General features: G+C 33.9%; 1 protein-coding gene across 1 annotated transcript in view; it reads right to left on the reverse strand.

The window, feature by feature from the left end:
- LOC108913171 (transmembrane GTPase Marf-like) overlaps window positions 1-24,011 on the reverse strand; it is a 30,742-nt gene that overhangs the window by 3,998 nt on the left and 2,733 nt on the right. Inside the window, exons 2-4 of the mRNA XM_023456009.1 lie at window positions 20,815-21,099; window positions 13,971-14,257; window positions 13,743-13,919 (exon numbers count right to left, since the gene is read on the reverse strand). Coding sequence (XP_023311777.1) covers window positions 13,743-13,919; window positions 13,971-14,257; window positions 20,815-21,099 — 749 coding nt within the window. The remainder of the gene's footprint in view (window positions 1-13,742; window positions 13,920-13,970; window positions 14,258-20,814; window positions 21,100-24,011) is intronic.

Below are 24,011 nucleotides of genomic sequence, written 5' to 3' on the forward strand. Positions count from 1 at the left end.
GAATGTTATTATATTCTTTTGATATCTGATATGAATAGGAGTTCTTAAATAGTTGAGTTTTATGTTTAGGAATATCTATAGCAGTTTTTTGACGAGTGTTTGTACTGTGAATATTTGTACGATATGTAATTTTCTTCCAAAGATAAATGGGACTTCTTTTTATTATAATTTTATGAAATAATGTTAATGCATGTAATTTTCTACGATTTGACATATTTAACCATTCGGCTTTTTCTAATGTATGTGAAATTCTATCAAACTTTCTTATTCCATATATAAGGCGTAAGCACGAATTTTGTAACTTTTGCAGGCGATTAGAATCATAAACAGAGAGGCATGGTCCATAAACGAAGTCACAGTAATTTGCATGACTTAAAACAAGAGAATCACAGAGTAATTTTTTTAATTTTATATCAAATAAATGTCTGCATTGGTATAATGTTTTTAATTTTAGATAAGACTTCTGCAGAATGAAAGAAACATGATCGGTGAACTTTAACTTATTATCGAATATAACACCCAGGTTTTTTGCCTTTTGTGTCGGTTGTAAAGATAAATTATCAATTTTTATCGGAGTATTATACAACAATGTTGAACCAAACAACATAACAGATGATTTATTCGGATTAATTACTAGATTATGCTCAGTAGAAATACTTAGCAAGGCGTTTAGGTCAGTATTAATTTCCTGTATTGCTTTTAATTCATCTTTTTTTTCAAAAAATTTATATAACTGTGTATCGTCAGCATACGTATGGGCCTTACAATATTGCAGTACTGAAGAGAAATTGCTTGTATAGATAGTGTAAAATAAGGGCCCAAGAATTGAGCCTTGGGCCACACCTCGTCCGATTTCCCGTATGGTTGACGATACACCCCCATATATTACCCTTTGAGTTCTGCCAATGAGATAATTCCTAAAAAAGATTACGGAGAGCGGGCTGAGACCAATAAAATGTAACACTGCTAAGAATAATTCATGGTTAATCATATCAAATGCCTTGCTATAGTCTAACAAAATTAAAGCACCCGACTTTCCATTATCCAGTTCCTTAAAAAAATCATCCGTTATGTTTAAAAGAGCAGTTCCACAGCTATATCCCGCTCTAAACCCGGATTGTGTAGTTGGAAGAATGTCATATTTATCAATATGATCTCGTAGTTGGTATTCTACGATTCTTTCCAAAACTTTGGAAAGAGTAGGAAGAATGGTTATAGGGCGAAGTTCATTTAAATTTTCAGGGGAGGCAACTTTTGGGATGGGAATAACTAGACCTTCTTTCCAGGCATTTGGAAAAACTACATTTTTTAGACAGAAATTGATTAAATATGTTATGTGGGGGATTAAATACGGACAAAGAAATCTAATTAGAGAAATATTAATTCCATCACTCCCACAAGCTTGAGTTCTAATTTTGAGAATAATTTGCATAATACTGTATTCATCTACTTCACTGAATTCAAATAAGTTTCCAAAATTTGTTTTAAGATTATTACGATAAAAATTGAGAATTTCCGTATGAGGCTTAATAATATCCCCATTTATTTTTAAAAAGTTTACATTTATGTCATTTGCGTCTACATCTGAGGTAAACTCAAGTCATTTTTATTTCTAAATCCTGTAAATTTATTTATTATACTTCATCTTTGTTTACTACTGGCGTTGGCAAATTTGTATTGAAAATAATTTTTTTGTTGGGCACGTATAGCTTGTGATATAATTTTTAAAATTTTTGTAATAATCCCTATGCTTTTTCTTTTTAGTTTTTTTTAAATCAAAACATTATTAGAAATGCTGTCTAATTTGTATTGACGGATTGCTCAATGTCAAACTGTAGATGGTCTTCAATTTGAACATTTACTCTGAAAAATTTATGTACCAAAACACAAATAGAAGCCTCTTTTTTTTCTTATAGGTATTTTCAACTCTTTATTATTGTTATTTTTTCTTACTTTTTAACTTTTTGTTATTTCTCTTTATCATCATTATTATTATGATCTTTAAACGAACTTATTGGACTTGAAACTTAAATTTGGTTCTTTATTGATGTTGACATTGCAAATACAGGTTTCAAAATTTTGGTCAAGGGCAAATAAAAAGTCACCAATAAATTTGTCATTAAAAGTTCTGTTGATATTCCTTGCAACATTTTTCTCTACAGTTAAAATCCCGTTGTTATTAAGAAAAAACAAATTCAACTTTGAAATGACCTTCAAGGACATCCAAGAAAAAGTTTTCCGTATTCCATATTCAGACGTAAAATTTGACGCTCTATCGATTTATAAAATAAAAAATAGGGGTTTCTAGTTGAAATTTCTAAGTTGATCTTGATTTGACCTAAAAAATTGGGGTCAAGGTCAAATACAAGGTTACCGCTAAATTGGTTTTTTGAAATTCTACAACTTTGTTCTTCAACTTTTTTTGATAAGATTTCATCCTGAAAAGTTATCAGAGGGTTCGGGTCTTTTTGGGACACCCGATATATTATCACACTGCCATATTTATTGTCACTTCCACAATAAAGTGATGCAATTTTGTAACCTCTTATTTGCATAGAATCAATTTAAGTTATTTTCAGCCAATGTTCTGTAAAGCAGGCTATACTATTTCATATATCAAATATAATTCGAGTTCTTCAATTTTATTTTTTATACTTTGTACATTTATATAATATGTATATCGCTATTTTTTAATTTGTTTTACTATATTACTAATGTTATAATTCAATTAATTTATTATTCTATTTATATTGCTACTGCAAGCTTCAGCTGTTTAAATTTACTTTCTGTTTTTCAAATACCTATTTGAAAAATCTAAATATGTATGTACATTATATTTTAAAAATTATAAAAGTTAAACAGGTAAACATAAAGAAAGACGATGTATTTTATTATTTTAAATGAGTTACGGTTGAATATGCACCGTCACGGTTTCTGCCCAATTCGACTAACAAATCTGACGAACATAACTAACTATCCTCTCTTGTTGAGAATCCTTGTGTTAGGACAATGAAAAGGAACGAGAGTGAGTGATGTCAAACGAGGCAGCAGCAGGCAGAAGATGAGAATTGAGACAATATTGGAGCATTCACAGGGCGGGATCAGGTAGGTAATCTCATCAGGATTATTCCGACGGTGGATTGGTGGATAGAACCAAAATATTATATTTATTATAATAATTTTAGCTTGACAAGTTATAGTTTACTAAATTTTTCATTAGAAGTAGTTGTTAATTACTATAGTATGGTTTAAAATTCCATTGCTTACTTTCAGCCATCTAATGAAACTTCCGTTTTAAAGTTTTAAAAACTTATTTTATAAAATATTTAGTAGAAATTCTGTCAATTACAATGGATGTATGATTACCTTGCATTAGCTTTTCACAACGTTCACTATAGGTATGATGCAAAACCTCACGCTGTACAGAGATCTCGGTTCCAGCAACGGTTTTCAGTGAATGTGTGGTGACAGATTACTCGGTCCGATAGTGTAACCTGCACGTCTAAATGGTGTTGCTTATTTAGTGTTTTTAACAAACGCTTTACCGGATTTGTTGGAAGACGCCCCTTTACAAATCCGTGCCCAAATGTTCTTCGTGCAAGATGGTGCCCCTCCCCCCTGGACTTTGTTGTTTGGGGGTGTATGAAACAAAATGTGTACCGAACGACTATTGCCGATGCAGCAGATCTTCAATAGCGTAATTTTGCTGCGGCTAATGAAATTTGACAAATGCCAGGAGTATTTGCACGTATGGGGACTAATTTTAACTTGACCGTCATTTGAAAACATGTTATTAGCACATGGAAACAACTTTGAACAATTTTTGTAGAGCATATCGTCTATTGGTAAGTAATTCGTTTATTTGTTTTATTTTTATTACATTTAGACGAGATTTGAATAAAATTAAGCATTTTAAAACACAAAATTCAAACCGTTCAAACCGCCATTAGCGCTTTACACTGCGGCGCGCGGCAACTTCGATATCAAAGGTATAGCTGGCTGCCACTCCAGGCGGCTTTAAATTTGTTTAAACCTTCATATGAAATTTTTTTTCAATTTAAAATGTAATGTTTTAGACCATGAGTTGCTTAATAAAAATTGCTCATTTTCGTGCCCTTTATCAACCTTTTCAAGAACCGCACTTATTTCCGAAACACCATTATGTCCGCGAACTGAGTTTACAAGAGCACAAATGGACCAAAAACTTGTGTTGGATTGTTTACAAGTGCTGACTGAACTGGCCACCAATAATACAGTTAGACTGTGTTGGGTGCCAGGACACGAAGGCATTTACGGGAACGAGATAGCGGATAAACTTGCTAGGAAGGAATCCGAGACAGAGTTCATTGGCAAGGAGCCCTACTGCGTTACATCTCCCAGTGTGGTCAGATAGGCTCTGGGCGAATGGACTGAGATAAAACATAGGAAATACTGAACTTCAAATGAATTGCTGAGCGTGAATAAAATTCGGCTCAGGAGAGTGACGGGACTCATAACGGGACACTGTCACTTTAGGAAACATAAGCTAAAGCTTGTAGACAGTCCGGTCTGCCGAGGAGTGACACGGCGGAGGAAACTTCTCTGCATATCCTAGGCGAGTGCCCGGGATTTGCACGTAGTAGAATGACGCTCTCTTCAAGCAAAAACTTTTATCAAGAATGCCTTTTTTCGTATATTGTAAAATAAAGTATGTTTCCTCTTATGCAAAACAACATTTTTGTGTTTTTGGCCCATCCTTTACAACAAAATTTAAGTTCGTCATGGTGATTCGTATTTTCTAAACAAGCAAAAACTTTTATCAAGAATGCCTTTTTTCGTACCTTTCTCTTTTTGGTCCATTTGTCCTCTTGTAAACTCAATCCGTGGACATCCCTACTAATATTATAAATGTGAATGTAAGTTTGTTTGTTACGCTTTCACGCGAAAACTACTTAACCGATCATCATGAAACTTTGTACACATATTCTTGGATGTATTAGAAGTAACATAGGATACTTTTTATTAAAAAAATATTTTTTACGAAAGATTTTTTATATTTATTGTTTCAGGTTAGATGGCATTTTTCATATCATATTGATTCATTTCTATTATACCCTTACCCTTGATCTCTGATACTTATTTAATGGCTTCAATGCGAGCGAAGCCGCGGGTAAAAGCTAGTACTTTATAAGCAAACAACATCCAATTTTACAATTGGATTTTACAATTACAAAATAATATCTTTAAAGGAAAAAACTAAATTAAATTGAATTAATAAATATACTCTGGCAGCTACTAAACTTGAAGAATGAACAAAAGATTAGAGGTGTTGAAGAATCTATTGCCACCAGTAATCAACAAAAAAAAAAGAATTTGTGTTATTTTTGTTACCGCAGTTAAACTACTGTCACTGAAATGAACTCTATAAATTTAACAGCTTAAAAAAACTAAATAATAAATAAATCTTCACATCATCTTCAACAAATTTTTTTGATGTTTAGCGCGTTGCTGACGCGTACTTTTCCAATATTTTGCAGACTGACCGTGTCCACATAGTTTATTATTTGTCTTACTATCCACAGACTAATTTTCAAGTTTTGTAAAACAGTTGCGACGTTTTTTTTTACAAGTTCGGAGCCACCGCCGCCTCCACGCCAGCTGACCCCAAATCTGACTCATTGACGGTTATTGATATACAAGGTGTCCGCAAATTTCACCGACAACGTTTAACTGCATATTCACGACGATAAATAAATACGATCTACAAAAAACAAGCTAAATAAAACATTTTTGATTTACAGGCCTTCAATGTTGTCAAAAATAAAACTAATTTAATTAATAACTTCATAACCCTTTTACCGATCGCGTTAAAATATGGTACATTTATTTGGAATATTATTGCGTATTATTTCTTAAAGTTTTAGTCAAATCGATATACTGGGTAATAGTTTTCTCCGGTTACCTCTCCCTCTTAACGGTTAAAACTTTTAAAGTGATCGAATTTTTTAAAACGGGTAGCAACATTAAAATGGTCGTTTTATTTGAAAACAAAATAGTGTCCCTTGAGAAAATCGCCTACAGAAAGCCATTCTTGAGAAAAATGGCATTATTTGCAGGTCTGTACGTTTCGGTTTGTATAGCGGTGTCACGGATTTAAAACTTTGAGTTCAGTAGGCGATGAACACAAGATGTCGATTGCTGTGGCTAATAGGGGATGTCATTATTGTCGTGTTTCTTTAGGACCATCACTCTACACATGCCAATTATGAAGTGTCCGCAGCGTATCAAGACAATTAAACGGAGTTGTAAATTTTCATAATTTGCATTGTCATACTGGATTCACTCGAGCGTGCCAGAGATAAGGAGAAGCAGGTGAAGCCAGGGAAGTCGGGCTTCAGAGCGTGCCAAACCAATAACAGAACGGCGTGTCGCGCCATGGAGGGAGCCTGCGCCTATTACGGCGCGGGTATAGATATCGGTTCGGGGGGATCAGTTAGTTAGAGTTTAGCATCGAAGTGTGGTTCATGTACATGGTTCATCCGATCCAAGCTAGTTTTTTGTTGGTTTCAGTTCCTTGTAACGCCCGAGTGAGGCGGAGTGATCTATTTTGGACTCAAATAGTGTAGAGGCTGGCGAGGTGTAAAAAATTATATATGTACAGTGTTTTGTTTACCCAGTTGATCTCAATATAAGTGCCGCTTGGGTGCGAGGTGGAATCGGCTGTGTTAAATTCAGGGCAGTGCGGAGGCCGACAAGCAGCCGATTGGATTTAAAAAAGGTAGGTGCCTGGCATGTTTATTTGCCACTCTGAGTTGTTGAAAAGTCGGAGTGGTGCGTACTTTGTTTGGAACGGTCATACCGTTGGCAGTCTGTGCCATTTGCCCATCCTTTTTGCCGTTGAAACGTGTGGCCTTTCATGCCGGAACATTCACTCGAAATTTAATAATAAAAAAACAAAGTAATAATAAAAAACAAAGTAACATGTCGCCCATAACGTCTCGAACCACGATAAAGAAAAACTAGTAAAAGCTTCGTTAAGCGTAACGAAGTCGAACTCACGGCCCTGAGATCAAACAAAAAAAATCATATACAGAGTGGTCAAATAATAACAGTAATAAAAAATGGATCAATTAAATAACGCGGAGGAAACGTATAGTAGGGGATCTAGCGAAGCATATACTGACGTTCGTCCCGAAAATCCAGTAGCAAAAAATCTATATGACTTAAACCAATCTGCAAACGTAACTTTATCACAGGCAACTACTAAAACGATGTCTGAACCTATGTCGCAGGAGAAAGTATTACTTAAAATTACGAGCCAGTTTACGAATGCTTTGGCGGATCTTTCAGATAAATTTAGTAGAAATACAAATGTTAGGCAAATTTGGCCACCGACTTGTACGTTTTCAGGTCAAGATTACGAGGACCCTGAGTGGTTTTTGGATCAAATAAATGCGTACTTTAGGCAGGCGAACGTGATCGACGACGCGGAAAAAATTGCTTTCGCGGAAAGTTTGTTCAGAGGAGAGGCGAAACAGTGGTACGAGCCTATAAAATACATACGAGAAACGTATGCTACTTTCGAAATGCGTTTAATAAAATACTTTAACTCGCAAACAAAAATTTCAGCAGCGACTGTCACATTATACGGGGTGCTTCAAAAAAATAACGAACCTGTGGCATCGTTTGTGTCACGTAAACGTAATTTATTCGCCAGAATAAGCCCGAATTTGACAGAAGGTGCGATGTGCGAATTGATGTTAGGGTTAGTTCATTCAGATATTAGGTCGCGGTTAAGAGGAATAAATTTTGACTCTGTGGAAGAATTCCAGGACACGGTGGTCAAAGTGGAGAACGATCTTGCGGACGAAACTAAGACGAAATCTATGCATAATTATAATACTAGTAGACCGGCACCTCGGTATACCGGCGAAAATAATACAAACGCACCGCGGGGTAATGAAAATCGGTATAACAGACAGGCAAATAACGAACCAACTAAGCCAAGAAATCCGTGTAGGCATTGTTCGGTGTGGCATTTTCACTCCGAATGTTCAAAAAATCCATATAGGCAAAATTTCCAAAACTCGGGGCCTATCACTAGAGGTCCACCCGGGGAGGTAAATTTCGAAACCCATCCAAAAAACGAGGAACAGAGTCGGGGAGCGCAGACAGGTTGGTCACGAAATTAAAACCGCGAACCGACGCCGATCAAAAAACATCCGAGGACATACATAGTTATTACTTAGACGTGCTTTTCGCGGAACATGAAACAACACCTACGACGTCAAGTAAATCGCAGTGTCCTATAATAAATTTAACGTTTTCGGCAAACTCGGATGGGGAAGAAGATGACATACCAATAATTGATATACAAATAAATGGAATAAAAACCCACGCTTTGTTAGATACCGGGGCGGCACGAAATCTAATAAGGGAAGATCTGATTGGGAACGCTATTATAAAAGGTAACGTACGTTCTTTCTCGGCGTTTAATGGTCGGATTGTGGTGGTTTCGAAAGGCACCGTAGAGATCGACGTAGAGATAGGAAATCACAAAACGCTTCACATATTCCATGTTATTTCGGACTTGAACGAAGGTGTCATGTTAGGATGACGGTTTCTAAAAGAAGAGGGTTGCGTAGTGGATTTCTTGAGGAATTGCGCATATATCGGGAGAGAGTTCCGGGAGACCAAATATTGGCGTTTCGCAACCATTAAAGAAAAATCACCTATCGCGAATTTAGACCTAACTCCTAAACAACTACCAGATGAGCACCGCGCGCGAATTATGCCCGTGTTACAAGATTATACCGATTTGTTCGCTGAACAGCCACGACAGTGTAAAACATCAACCATCAAGCATAAAATCGTGTTGAAATCACCCGCCATAGTGAATGAAAAACCTTATCCCACTACACCTGAAAAAAAACGCGTAATCTACGAACAGTTGGACGAGATGCTTAAGTTAGGGGTAGTAGAGCCGTGTGTGTCAGAGTATAGTTCGCCACCCATTATTGTGGAACGTAAAAATAAAAAGCCTCGGTTCTGCATAGATTTTAGGAAACTAAATTCGTTTACGGTAGAAGAGCCAACGGTGTTACCTAATATAGGGGAGACGTTAAAGAACTTTGGAGCGGCGAAATACTTTACTAGCTTAGATTTACGAGCAGGGTATTGGCAAATTCCCTTAGAGGAAGAGTCAAAAGATTACACCGCATTCACAACGCACGATGGGGCAACTTATCGTTTCACGGTACTTCCTTTCGGCCTAAAAGGGGCGCCTAAAACATTCCAAAACCTAATGACCCGTGAGGTATTAGCGGGTTACCTTCACCATTTTGTATGTTGTTACCTGGACGACGTAATCGTGTTTAGCGAGTCCTTAGATGATCATGTTAAGCATTTACGACTAATCTTGGAAAGATTTCGTATTCATAACCTCCAAATTTCTCCGGATAAATGTACGTTTGCAGTTTATGAACTTGACTATCTCGGGTACCACATAGATCATAGCACGACCATTCCGCAAAGTAAACATGTATTAGCCATAAAAGATTTCCCGCTTCCACGTACTAAACGGCAATTGCAAGCGTTCCTCGGAACTTGCAATTGGTTAAGAGAGTACGCGAGGTGTAAAAAATTATATATGTACAGTGTTTTGTTTAAAGTAAACATGTATTTTGCAAGCGTTCCTCGGAACTTGCAATTGGTTAAGAGAGTACATTCCAAATCTAGCCGAATGCTCGAAGCCACTGACCAATTTACTTAGAAAAAAACGGAAATTCGCTTGGAACTCAGATTGCAATGTCGCATTTGAGCAAATTAAAACGTTAGCTTCACAACCTTTAGTATTGCATCGACCGGACCTTAATAAAAAATTTATATTGCAAACGGATGCGTCAGAAGTCGGCCTAGGAGCAGTACTTTACCAAGAAGGGGACGACGGCGAACCCCATATCATTTCGTATTCTAGTACGGTTTTAAGTCCGACGGAACAAAATTACCATGTGAATGAGCTAGAGTGTTTGGCAATCGTTTGGGCGGTAAAAAGGTATAGGGTATATTTAGAGGACCGACCTTTCTTACTTAAGACAGATAGTAGCGCACTACTCTGGCTTAACCGATATCAAGACTCGAGAGCAAAATTGACACGGTGGGCACTCCTTTTGCAAGAATATTCATACACTATACAACATTGTCCGGGAAAGAGTAACCAACTCGCCGACTTCTTAAGTCGCAATCCAGATCCGGAAACCCAACGAGAACCGATAGTGGAAGACCGACTATTCCTACCAGATAAACCTATTTTACAAATAGCCATGGCGGCCATGGACGAACTTGACACCGAGTGTAGACAGGCACAGCGAAGGTCTAGGGCGATCCAGCGAACCCGACGCGAATGGATGCGCATCACGCAACAGCAACCTGTTACACTGACGGAGCAAAAGCTCATCGAGAATCATCACGTCGACGAAAACCATTACGTCTATAGGTTGATCGATGGACAGCAAAAGTTAGTTCTACCCGTCTCAATACTCAAACGAGTGATTAGCCACTATCACGATGATACGCACCCGGGAGTAGCCGAAACGCTGCGGAAGATAGAAACCAGATACCATCACCGAGGTATGCGAAGACATATACGAGATTACATACGCGACTGCGTCAACTGTATCAGAATCAAACCGAGACAAATTCAACAACACGCGCCCATGGACGCACATACGGCTCAGAACCCATTTGAAGTGATATCGGTGGATATCTTAGGCCCTTACATTTTGACAAGAAGGAGAAGGCGGTATGTTATCATAGTAGAGGACGTCTTCTCAAAATGGGTAGAGGCTAAGGCTTTCCATGACATTAAGGCCAAGGACCTAACGAGATACCTAGAGGAGGAAATCGTAACCCGATTCGGACCACCGAAGCGCATCATAAGCGACAATGGAGGTGTATTCGTTAGTAACAAGTATGAGATGTTCTGCCAGCGATACCGTATAGAGCCACTAAGGATAGCGATCTACCACCAGAGATCAAATCCGGTGGAACGCAAAGTACAGGAATTTAAGAAGGTACTTAGAGCCATACAGCTCAATAAACCGGAAAACGTGTGGGACGAATCCATGCCACAAGTAATGCATGAACTAAGGAACCGAACAAACGAAGCCACCGCCACCCCTAGGGCGGGAGACTGGCACGTCCCGACCTATCAACAGGAACGACAACAACGAGAAGATCGCCAAAGGGCTCAAGAAAAGGCCAGATTATGGCAAGCGATATATCAGCGCCGAAGATGAGGACCCCTCAGTCCAATTCAACGTGGGAGATAAAGTAATGGCGAAGGTGTTTGTGAATAGGAAAAACGCTTTTGTACCCGTCTGGGAAGGACCGTTTGAGGTGAAGATAAAAGTAACAAACACAATATACGAAGTGGAAAGGAACGGAACCAGACCGCAAATACACGTCGACGACCTCCGACCCGCACCTAGAACCACGGAAGTTGCCACAGAAGATAATTGGTCGAGCGATGACGATGACGAATCCAATACCGAATCAATACCAAACGTACCACCATCACCGCCAACGTTAAAGGAACGACAAAAGCTACCTACTCCAACTGCGGTAGAGATGGACTCATCCAGCGATGAAGAGCAAGGACCCGTAACAATCACTACCACGGCACTCGTACACAGAAACCCCACTGAAGAACCAGTCCAGGCTCCACCTGCAAATACGAAATCTAGTCACTGCACCCGATCCTTTTTTACTAGAACCTTCATACCTACCTGTATGAAAACACGAAACACTCAATCGAGAGATCCAAGCACGGATTCTTCTACCCGCTTAGACCCAGGCCGCAGCCATGAGGACCTCCGTCGAAACAGTCAGAACCGCGTTATCAGATCCGGAAATCGAGCTACGGAAACAGCTAAGCTTCCGTTCAGACGACCTCTAGATTCAACAGCCCCAAGACGAGGAGATCTACGATCTTGGTTAATTATCCGGGATAAGTCACCGCTTGTGCGCGATAGTAATGACGAGTGCGTGCCACCCAGAGTCATTTCCGAGTGAAACGCGAGTGTACAGTGAAGTGAAGAGACGCTCACCGAGTGATAAAGACACTATTATAGCGACCAAGGACTTTTTAACGGACAAAGTAGTTACTTACCTTTATATTAACCATTGTAATACTAGGTCTAAAAAACCTCTGTTTAAATGTTATCTATGCATGATCTTATGTAAACCATATACCTTAATCACTTTTGTGCCCGTTGCACGAATACCAAAGTTTATTTTTATATGTGTGTATGTATTTTTATATACCGGGTAAGCACAATTGTTATAGTCTTCGCCCGACAAGCAACCATTGTTATGTTCAATATTTTGTCATATTTATTATCATTTGTTCAATAAAGAACACCATTCGTCCAGTACCACTCACACGTCGCGTAAGACAATCACAAAAACCTATCAATATTTAGTCACACTTAAATACCGAAGTCCAAAATAGACCGCTTCAGAGAAGGGGGGGTGTTATATTGGATTCACTCGAGCGTGCTAGAGATAGGGAAAGCGGGTGAAGCCAGGGAAGTCGGGCTTCAGAGCGTGCTCAACCAATAACAGAACGGCGTGTCGCGCCATGGAGGGAGCCTGCGCCTATTACGGCGCGGGTATAGATATCGGTTCGGGGGGATCAGTTAGTTAGAGTTTAGCATCGAAGTGTGGTTCATGTACATGGTTCATCCGATCCAAGCTAGTTTTTTGTTGGTTTCAGTTCCTTGTAACGCCCGAGTGAGGCGGAGTGATCTATTTTGGACTTAAATAGTGTAGAGGCTGGCGAGGTGTAAAAAATTATATATGTACAGTGTTTTGTTTACCCAGTTGATCTCAATATAAGTGCCGCTTGGGTGCGAGGTGGAATCGGCTGTGTTAAATTCAGGGCAGCGCGGAGGCCGGCAAGCAGCCGTTTGGATTCAAAAAAGGTAGGTGCCTGGCATGTTTATTTGCCACTCTGAGTTGTTGAAAAGTCGGAGTGGTGCGTACGTGTGGCCTTTCATGCCGGAACATTCACTCGAAATTTAATAATAAAAAAACAAAGTAATAATAAAAAACAAAGTAACAGCATGTGTGGAGTAATGAGAATACTAAATAAATACGAGAATAATCACATTACCACATTACCTTATAGCCACAATAATCAAGATCTTGTTTTCGTCGCCTACTGAACTCAAAGTTTTAAACCGAAACGTACACACATGCAAATAATGCCATTTTTCTCAAGAATGACTTTCTGTAGGCGATTGACTAAAACTTTAAAAAATAATATGCAATAATGGTCCAAATAAATGTACCAAATTTTAACGCGATCGGTAAAAGGGTTATGAAGTTATTAATTAAATTAATTAATTAATTTTATTTTTATTTATTTTGATTAATTAAATTAGTTTTATTTTTGACAACTTTGAAGGTATTGTAACTCAAAAACCAAAAATTTTTTATTTAACTTTTTTCGTAGATCGTTTTTATTTTTCTTCGTAAATGTGCAGTCAAACGTTGTCGGTGAAATTTGCGGACACCCTGTATAGCTGATATATTACTTGATATTTAAATATCAGTCTTCACAAAACTGTTGCATTTTTGGTCCCTCCACTTTCGGACTAATATATGTTCTGTACATTTCACTTGTAGAAATTGTTCAGATTTTCCAATCATGAACATTGTTTTCTTTAACAAACATATTTTTGAAAACAATCAATTATTACCTTTGCTCGACATCTTCCACCATACAATGAATTTTCTTTTTCATTTCTTGAGTAATAATTATTAATTGTTGTTCAGTATAAGTAATTTTATCCGTTAATTCCTTACGCTGCATTAACTTTTCTTCTTTTAACTTCAATGCATCACTATATATACCATCTAATATATCACGAAGTTCACTGAAAAAAATAAATAACTTAGGAACAAGCAAAATTTTTTTTAGTACTTACCTAGCAATATATCGTCCTCTTTGAGAGTGTTGTTCAAATTTAGTTTTAACAGCAGATTTAGAAATGCATTCTTCGAATTTTCTCTCAAAATCTTGGAATTCAAAGTATCTTGTTTGAAAACCATCTGTTAATGGAGTTAAAACAGTATGACACTGTTCTGCCAATCGTGCCTGAAGGACTTCCTTAGCAGAAATAAAAAAGATTCTCTCCTCAGCTTCCTTAGCAGTACATACTTTCAGTTCTTTAACTAGAAAGTCAATTGCCCTATCCTGATGCTGTCTCCTTACCTTTAATAAAATGTAAACACGGATATAAAATTATATAAGTATAAGTGTATTACAGTATAACCTCTCTAATCAGACAAGGCTTTAGTCAGAATTTCTGTTACTAATTAATTAATTTTGATATTCCCTCATCAATGGTTATCAGATTATCTTATTTAAGTCCTATAGTTTACAGTCCAATCAATCTGTCACGGCCTTATGTTAAATTTACAAAAAATACCATCTGGAAACAAACAATATGGTGATATAGGAAAACAATTCTAAGAAAGATAGTGTATTTTTCCTGTGGTGCATAAACGGCAAAATTCATAAATGTAACAAAACCGTTTCTTCACTAATAAAAAAAACTTGAACTACAATCGAAAAAAGTTAAATGAGAAAGTTGTAGCTATTAAAAAACCTATCGATTGGTATTTTTAAATTATATTGATTGCTATATTACATTTCGAGATATGTATTGTAATAATTGCAAACTGTATAATTTATATTTAATATTAATTTAATAAATATGTGATTTATCTCAGTATATCGAAAAAACCGTCAAAAATCGACTTTTTTGTTGTTGCTATATTTCTTGCAAAATAAACTTTTGAAACTTGTTACTTGCTGTAAATGTAGCCCTCGGCGAGCAAAAAAGTACCTTTGAAAAATGAAATTTTCCTTTAGTCTAAAATTCTTTCACCTCTTGTTAACATTTCATTAATTGTTTATGAAATAAAGTAAGTACAACGTTTTATGGTAATTATATCTTTTTGTTATAAAATTATTACAAAATATTTATTTAATTATCGTACAGAAAATTACGTGGTATAAAAACTTTTGTCGATTACATTCTTTATTTTCAAAGCTTATTTAAGTATATCACTGTTATGTTTCAATTCTTCTCTTCAATTCCCTCGATTGTGATTCATTTTCTTCATCTTCCATGGTTTCGTTTCCTATATTTTCCATGCAATCAACTTCATTTTCCACATAATTCGTTGCAGCAATGAGTGATTCAAATGCGTCAAAAGAGTCATTGTGCAATGGGAGCACCGATTTCATCAACAAGCACAATAATTAACTATGGAATATTTGGAAGAAGTAAATAATAATTTAGATTTTGATATATTATTTTTCAAAAGATATGTTGATTATCGCACTTCCCGAAAATAAAATTAATAATATTTTAAATGAGTAACAATTTTCATGCAAAATTACAATTTACTATCGAAACTGAAAATAAAAACAAAATTAATTTTCTCGATTCTCGATTTAACTTTAATCCGCAAAAATAATCAGATTTTAACTAAATGGTTTACAAAACCCAGGTCGATATTTAAATTTCAATTCTCCCCACTCGATAACATAAAAAAAGTGTAGTTATTGGTTTAATTAATAGAGCAATACATTTAACTAGTCCTATTTATAGGCCTAAAATTATAAATAAAATAAAAAAACATATTACTAAATAATAATTACCCTCCCAAGTTTTATAACAAAATTATCAAACAGAATCTTCAATTTTTATAATACATCCAAAAACAAAAAGCCAATAAATTCTAATCATAACTATCAATTTTCAGTATATTGCATTACCATATGTACAATCTTTATCCGAAAAAATTAAATCTATTTTATCTAAATACAACATTTTAGTTGCTCATAANAAAAAACAATAAATTCTAATCATAACTCTATCAATTTTCAATATATTGCATTACCATATGTACAATCTTTATCTGAAAAAATTAAATCTATTTTATCTAAATACATTTTAGTTGCTCATAAATCGTTCAATCAATTAAATACATTTTTCACACCTTTAAAAAGTAAAACTTCTATACTAAAACAATCTCATGTAGTATATTCTATTCCTTGCAATGATTGCAATGGTCATTATATAGGTATGACATCACAAAATTTAGAAAACAAATTAAAGGGCCATAAATATACTAAAAATTGTGCAACAGCCCTTAAAAACATGTTAAAGAAAAAAAACGTAGTTTTAATTTTGATCAAACTAAAATTCTTGTCAAAAAACCAAACTATATTAAAAGATTAATCCAAGAAATGATTCAAATAAAAAAAATAAAAACAGTATTAACGACAAAACTGACATTAAAAACTTAAGTCAAATATATCATAATTTAATCAAATAATAATAATTATGTTTTAGTTATTTCCACTTATTCAGGTTGAGTATGTATCCCATTTATGTTAAAACCTTATGTTAGAAATAACGTTTATAAATAACGTGCCGTAATAACGTATATCTTATAGTAAGTATTCGTGAAACAGACGTTATGTTATTTAATTGTAATGAAATGAGACTGAAAACGGCCGCTATTTTATGTTGTACGTAGGTACCTGTTATTTACGAGTTTGCGCTCTACGTTGTATTTGTTTCACGTTTCATAACCTAAAAGAACTCTTTTAGTTGTATGTGTTTTTGTCTATTGAGTCGGGTATTTATAATAATTCTGCATTATTATTATTATTAAATATGTCGGTGAAATACATCTTCAAAGTTTGTACCTCAAAACAGTTTTTTCTAAATATCTGGGGTATCACTTCTGTTTTTTTGTATAAGAAATAATTTCCATTTTGTTTCATTTCAAAATATTGATTAGAACCCGAGATGTTACAGAAATACTGTTTTTGGGGGTGAACATGAGGGGTAGTTTGCATCCGTTTAAATTCGGTTGACAAATTATTCGTATGATTAGAGAAACACGAAATCACTAACGAAACATCTGTTTTTTTATAAGATGTAACATTGCATGTTGTTTAATTCCAAAATATTGATTAGAACCCCAGATATTTAGAACAAAACTGTTTTGAGGGGTTAACTTTGAGGATGTATTTCACCGACATATTTAATAATAATAATGCAGAATTATTATAAATACCCGAATCAATAGACAAAAACACATACAACTAAAATAGTTCTTTTAGGTTATGAAACATGAAACAAATATAACGTACAGCGCAAAATTTATTTATATAAATCATATTTTTAATTTTTTTAACAAATATGAATTTTTATATATAAAAAATGTTTGAAAAATATAGTTTTTCTGAAATAAAAAATAGGGGTAGCAACCCCCAAACACAGAATCTCATGTGAAACATTTGTTTTTTTATAAGAAGCAATTTCCATTTTGGTTCATTCCAAAATATTGATTAGAACCCCAGATATTTAGAAAAAAGTGTTTTGGGGGGCGAACTTTGATGATGTATTTCGCCCCCTAAATATGTTTTTCCGCCGATAAAAAAAATATGTCATTTAATTTTTTATGTTCTACAACCAAGTCTACAACATATATAAAAATATTGGAAATCGGAGAGTTCGGGTTGGGGTAGTTTCCTTGTTAGATCCTTCTTCGTTTGATTTAACCTAACAATAATTTTAGGATAAATACTTAAGTTACTTAAATTTTACAACTTACCTTCGATGTGCGTTTATAAAACCGGCAAGTAAGTGTAAATTTAACAAGCCGTTTATTTTTATTAGACAAATAACACGTACGTTAAACTATAGCGACACCAAATTCCTTGCCTTTAAGAAACTCTGTTATAATTTAAGATAACGTGTTATAGCTGTTTTACATTGACAATTTATTGATGAATTAATTCATCAAGTCGTTTCATCAAGAAATTAGATAAGTGTAATGCACCAAATCTGCTGTCAAATAACTTTACGAATTTATTCATCAAGTTTTTGACGAATTAGAACATGTTCTAATTTTCATAAATTTCTTCGTCAAGTTCAGAAGTACCAATCCAACAGATTTCCAGTCTCAAATCAGTAATTTAGGGCCTTAGCCGGCGGGGCCCAGCCAGGACAAACGGAGGTCCCACAAAGCGCCTACACCGGACGCATTTGCTGTCAGGGTTGACGACGGATGGGGCCCACCTACGAAGGCTGTCCAGGCCTACACGAGATGAGGCAGGATAAAGAGGGATAATCCCCATCGATCCCAAATCATTGAGGCCAATTTCTAGCCATGGAATAATGGCGCGCGAGATCAGTAATGAGGTTATGTTATTGGAATATGTAAATAATTGTGTGGTGTACTAGTTTTGCTTTGTTTTTACTGATTTGTTACTTACAAAAACTAATATTTATATAATATGTGTTAAAACAATACCGCTGATGTATCATTACAATTATGAGGGGAAAGGTGACATTTTTGAAATTATTTGGTTCTTTGATTTGTTGGTAGAACTGATTCATGCGTCGAAAAACTTGATAAAAACTGTAACAGTGTAAAACCACACTGTTTACCAATAAATTCGTGAATTAATTCATGAAGAACTTCATCAATTTATTCATGAATAAATTGTCAATGTATAACAGCTATTACAAACTATTTTATGTCGCACTTACTTACCCGTTATTTACCAGCTTGCATTTGTTTCATGTTTCATAACCTAAAAGACATCTGTCAGTTATATGTTTTTTTGTCTAACACTGACTCTTGTTTACAATAATTTTCCATAATTATTATTAAAAATGTCGACACAAAAGCGTCTTCAAAAAACAACAAAATTGCAATACGGGTATTTGTTAAAAATGGTCTTAATTCCTTAATTAACATTTAACATTAACTTTAACGTTTAACCCTGAAATAACGTAACTGTTATTATGATAAAATGGGATACATACTCGGCGTGAATATCATATAAACAAATAACATTTAAAATAGTTTTCTATACATTTAAAATATAATTTCCAATAAAATTACTAATGTCCTTTCTGTTTTTAATTTACAAAAATTCTCCGCTAGGCGTACTACCTGTTTCGATTTTATCATAATTATATGGCTCATTTCATTTCCAACGTATCCACGTACCACATTGCCGATTAAAAATATTTTCCTGATACGCTTGCAACATTTAAAAATTAAAGCCTTTTTCAAATTTATAATGAAAAAACACAATAATATTTATATTGTGAAAATTTATCCAATGTACGATGACTGATGCATATTTTAAATTTTTTTTTACGGAGAATGGTTGTTTATGTATGCATTGACAAAATTATATTTTTATTAAATTAATTGTAATCACAGGAAAAAAATGTTTCTAAATATTAAGTAGTTTGTTTTGTATTTTAGGTTTTATTTAATTAACTATAACAATTTTAACAATAAAAGCCTTTTGAAAAAGTTCCCGATCAGGAACGAAACGTCAAGAAAGAAATCGCTGCTGTTTCTTTTATCTTTCAACCGACTATCACATCAGAACCCAATTCCCAAGAAAATAAATATATTTTAATATTAAACAAAAGGTTCAAGAAGATTTCCACGTTATTTATATAGAGCAGGAAGGGTAGTCTTGACTGACTAGTTAAGAAAATAAGCAGTGATGTATTTGGGATTGCAATCAACAGTGTTAAGGGCTTATATAATACAAACATTCTATGTTGTTGTCAAGCTCTCGGAAATGTTTATTTCCTTTCTCAAGACATCTATAAAAAATGACAAAAATGCTTAGAATAATAAGTTATAAAAGCTTATTATATACTTACAAACGTGAGATTATAATATAAAAACCATCAAAAAACAGAGATACAAGAACATTGTTGTTAAAATTTTATGAACTTCACTAGATTAAAAACAATTGTAACTATAGTCAACATTTTTTAAAAACAATTTTTCAGTAAATTTTTACATTTAACAACTAATACAGTAAAAAGGAGCCATGCCTTTGAAATGTGAACTATTTTTTATATCTTTATCAGAACAAGTTATTTTGAAAACAATCTACTAATATTCAAACTAGTAACAGCCAATGAGGTTAAAGAACAACATACAGGGAGAATTAGCATTGCCAACCACAGTACCAAATTAAAACGGAGGCGGCAAATCACTCCAAATTTGAAAACGACATAGGTAAATTTCTATATTTATCAAAATGTAATAAAAAATTATAGATACAACTCAAATTATTAATATCTGGCTTTTTATACAGAGCATTAGAAAATTCATTGATACGAAGCATTTCCAGAAAAACATGTTTATTATAGTTTATTTCACTGTCCAAAACTGTGACACCGTTAAAATTCATTTTGTGGCCTGTACTTAATGTATGTTCTGAAAGAACACATGACGTTTTTTTTAAATTACAATCACTTTTGTGGGATGTAAATCTACTTTTTAGAGTACGGCTTGTTTGTCCAATGTATGTCTGGTTACAATTAAAACAATCAATTTTATAAACAACCCCCGATTTTTCCAATAGTAAGGTTCTTTAGTTCTAGAAAAAAGTCTATAGCAAGAGAGTAAATTTTTATATCCAATTTTAACATTTAAATTCTCTATAATATACAGTAATTTTGGTGCAAGTTCTTTTAAATACAAAAACGATTTATATTTGGGCGTCGTAATCTGTAAATTGTTATCAGTTTCTACGCTGTTATCGAACAATCTATTATGTAATGGGGAAACATTATTAGTATTAGTATTAAACAAAATTTTATTGACTAAATTTTCTGGGTAGGAATTCTGTATCAACAGTGTTTTTAATTCATTAAGCGATTGATTTAAGAAACTGGGGTGTGTCAGTTTACATACCCTGGCTTTAAGGGCTGAGATTAGATTCAGTTTCATTCTATTTTGACGGTATGAATGAATATTAATGTACCTGCCACTACTCATAGATTTTCCATACCATTTCGTGGCTAACTTATTATGTTGGTCTCTATGTATTAACATATCCAAAAACGGGATGCAGTTGTTCTGCTCCCTTTCAACGGCGAACTGGATGTCATTATCATAACTGTTAAAAACCCTTAGAGTGTTATCTATCTCATTCTGTGGAACTGCCAGAATCAAATCATCTACGTAACGTTTAATCGCCTAATGAGTTAAAAACAGTGTTGATAGAGAATTCCTACCCAGAAAATCTAGTCAATAAAATTTTGTTTAATACTGATACTAATAATGTTTCCCCATTACATAATAGATTGTTCGATCGTTGTTTTCAAAAGAACTTGCACCAAAATTACTGTATATTATAAAAGATTTAAATGTTAAAATTGGATATAAAAATTTACTCACTTGCAATAGACTTTTTTCTAGAACTAAAGAACCTTACCATAAATTGGAAAAAATCGGAGGTTGTTTATAAAATTGATTGTTTTAATTGTAACCAGACATACATTGGACAAACATGCCGTACTCTAAAAGGTAGACTTACATCCCACAAAAGTGATTGTAATTTAAAAAAAAACGTCCTGTGCTTTTTCAGAACATACATTAAGTACAGGCCACAAAATGAATTTTAACGATGTCACAGTTTTGGACAGTGAAATAAACTATAATAAGCGTGTTTTTCTGGAAATGGTTCGTATCAATGAATTTTCTAATGCTCTGAATAAAAAGTCAGATATTAATAATTTGGGTTGTATTTATAATTTTTTATTACATTTTGATAAATATAGAAATTTACCTATGTCTTTTTCAAATTTGGAGTGATTTGCCGCCTCCGTTTTAAGTTGGTACTGTGGTTGGCAATGCTAATTGTCCCTGTATGTTGTTCTTTAACCTCATTGGCTGTTACTAGTTTGAATATTAGATTGTTTAAAAAAAAACTTCTGATAAAGATATAAAAAATAGTTCACATTTCAAAGGCATGGCTCCTTTTTACTGTATTAATTGTTAAATGTTAAAAATTGACTGAAAAATTGTTTTTTAAAAAATGTTGACTATAATTACAATTATTTTTAATCTAGTGAAGTTCATAAAATTTTAACAATGTTCTTGTATCTCTCTCTTTTGATGGTTTTATATTATAATCTCACGTTTGTAAGTATATAATAAGCTTTTATAACTTATTATTCTAAGCATTTTTGTCATTTTTTATAGATGTCTTGAGAAAGGAAATAAACATTTTCGAAAGCTTGACAACAACAGAGTGTTCTTATTATATTAGCCCTTAGCACTGTTGACTGCAATCCCAAATACATCACTGTTTTTTTCATATATATATATATATTGCCAAAGCGTTAGACGACTGTCTAAGTTAACTAACAAAATTCTAAATATAGTCGGGTCTGCAGTCAAAGCCAAATTTGAAGTGTACTCTTTTTTATTACTCGAGCTTTCGGAACAAAATTATTCCTGCCTCAGGAGAAACTATAATGGAATATACATTGATAACAACCACAAGTAATAATCTAATTTATACTTACAAAATTGAGATTTGAATCAAAAAATTTTTTAACCAAGTTTAAAACAAAATCCATCTGAATCATCAGTCACAACAGTACGATACTTGAAAATCTATTGTTAAAAACCTTCCTTAACCCTATTGTTAACATATACACATATTAAAATTGTTTAAAATTTTGAACTATTACTTTACAATTACATTTTTTAACAAAAACTGTATAACCTTAAAAACTTTGCTCAGCCATGTGGCAGCATGGAATCATAATTGAACCAAAGAATCATAACCAAAATTTTACTGACACAAAAAGTAAACAGAACAAAATGATTGAGACAACCATGGAACAAGTAAATTTTAGAAATAAGAAGAAAGTGAAATTTAGCGCTAAATTTTGAAAAATAATTTCTATAAGCTGGATTCACTAACGTCATTAATAGAAGAATTATTATTATTAATACTTAACAAATATGTGAACATGATACTTAAGTTATCAATGTCAGAACGTCTATTCATAGTGTTCTCACATTGAAAGATGCTGCACATCTCAAGGAAATTTCTTTTAAAAACATTATTTTCTGTAAATTTTATACTTACTTCGTTAAAATCAATATCATGTTTACAACTATTTGTATGGTTCGACAACATACAAGAATTTTTATTAAGTCTAATGTCACTTTTATGAGAAACAATCCTATCTTTAAGCCTCCTACCAGTTTGCCCAATATAAACTTTTTGACAATCCTTACATGGAATACTACACACCACATTAGATTTATGTAATAAAGGAACCTCATCCTTAAGACTAGAAAAAATATTTTTAATAATTAACTTATTCGTAAAAGCTAGTCGAATGTCATTCATATCTGAAAAAATGTTTTTTAATTTCCAAGTTATAGATTCTATATAATGAAAAATATGAAAAATTTGAGTGAACCGAAATATTATTAACAACACTGTTTATACGGGAAGTGCTGCCTGACCCACCATCAAGAACAGAATGTGAAGGAGAAAGAACTCGTAAATCATTATTTCTATTAAAAAGAATTTTGTTAACAAGCTTACTTGGGTAACCACATTTAAGGAACAACTGAGCAAGCAAGCAAGCAAGCAAACTGAAAAAGTTTTTAAGGTTATATAGTTTTAAAATGTAATTGTAAAGTAATAGCTCAAAATTTTAAACAATTTTAGTATAAATATGTTAGCAATAGTGTTAATGAATGTTTTTAACAATAGATTTTTACGTATCGTACGGTTATGACTGATGATTCAAATGGATTTTGTTTTAAACTTGGTTAATAAAAATTTTTTGATTCAAACCTCAAAATTTTTTTCTCCTAAGGCGGGAATAATTTTGTTCCGAAAGCTCGAGTCATAAAGAAGAGTACACTTCAAATTTGGCTTTGACTGCAGACCCGACTATATTTAGAATTTTGTTAGTTAACTTAGACAGTCGTCTAACGCTTTGGCAATATATATATATATATGAAAAAAACAGTGATGTATTTGGGATTGCAGTCAACAGTGCTAAGGGCTAATATAATAAGAACACTCTGTGTTGTTGTCAAGCTTTCGGAAATGTTTATTTCCTTTCTCAAGACAT

The sequence above is a fragment of the Anoplophora glabripennis genome, unplaced genomic scaffold, assembly GCF_000390285.2.
Source record: "Anoplophora glabripennis isolate ALB-LARVAE unplaced genomic scaffold, Agla_2.0 scaffold1063, whole genome shotgun sequence".
Lineage (NCBI taxonomy): Eukaryota > Metazoa > Arthropoda > Insecta > Coleoptera > Cerambycidae > Anoplophora > Anoplophora glabripennis.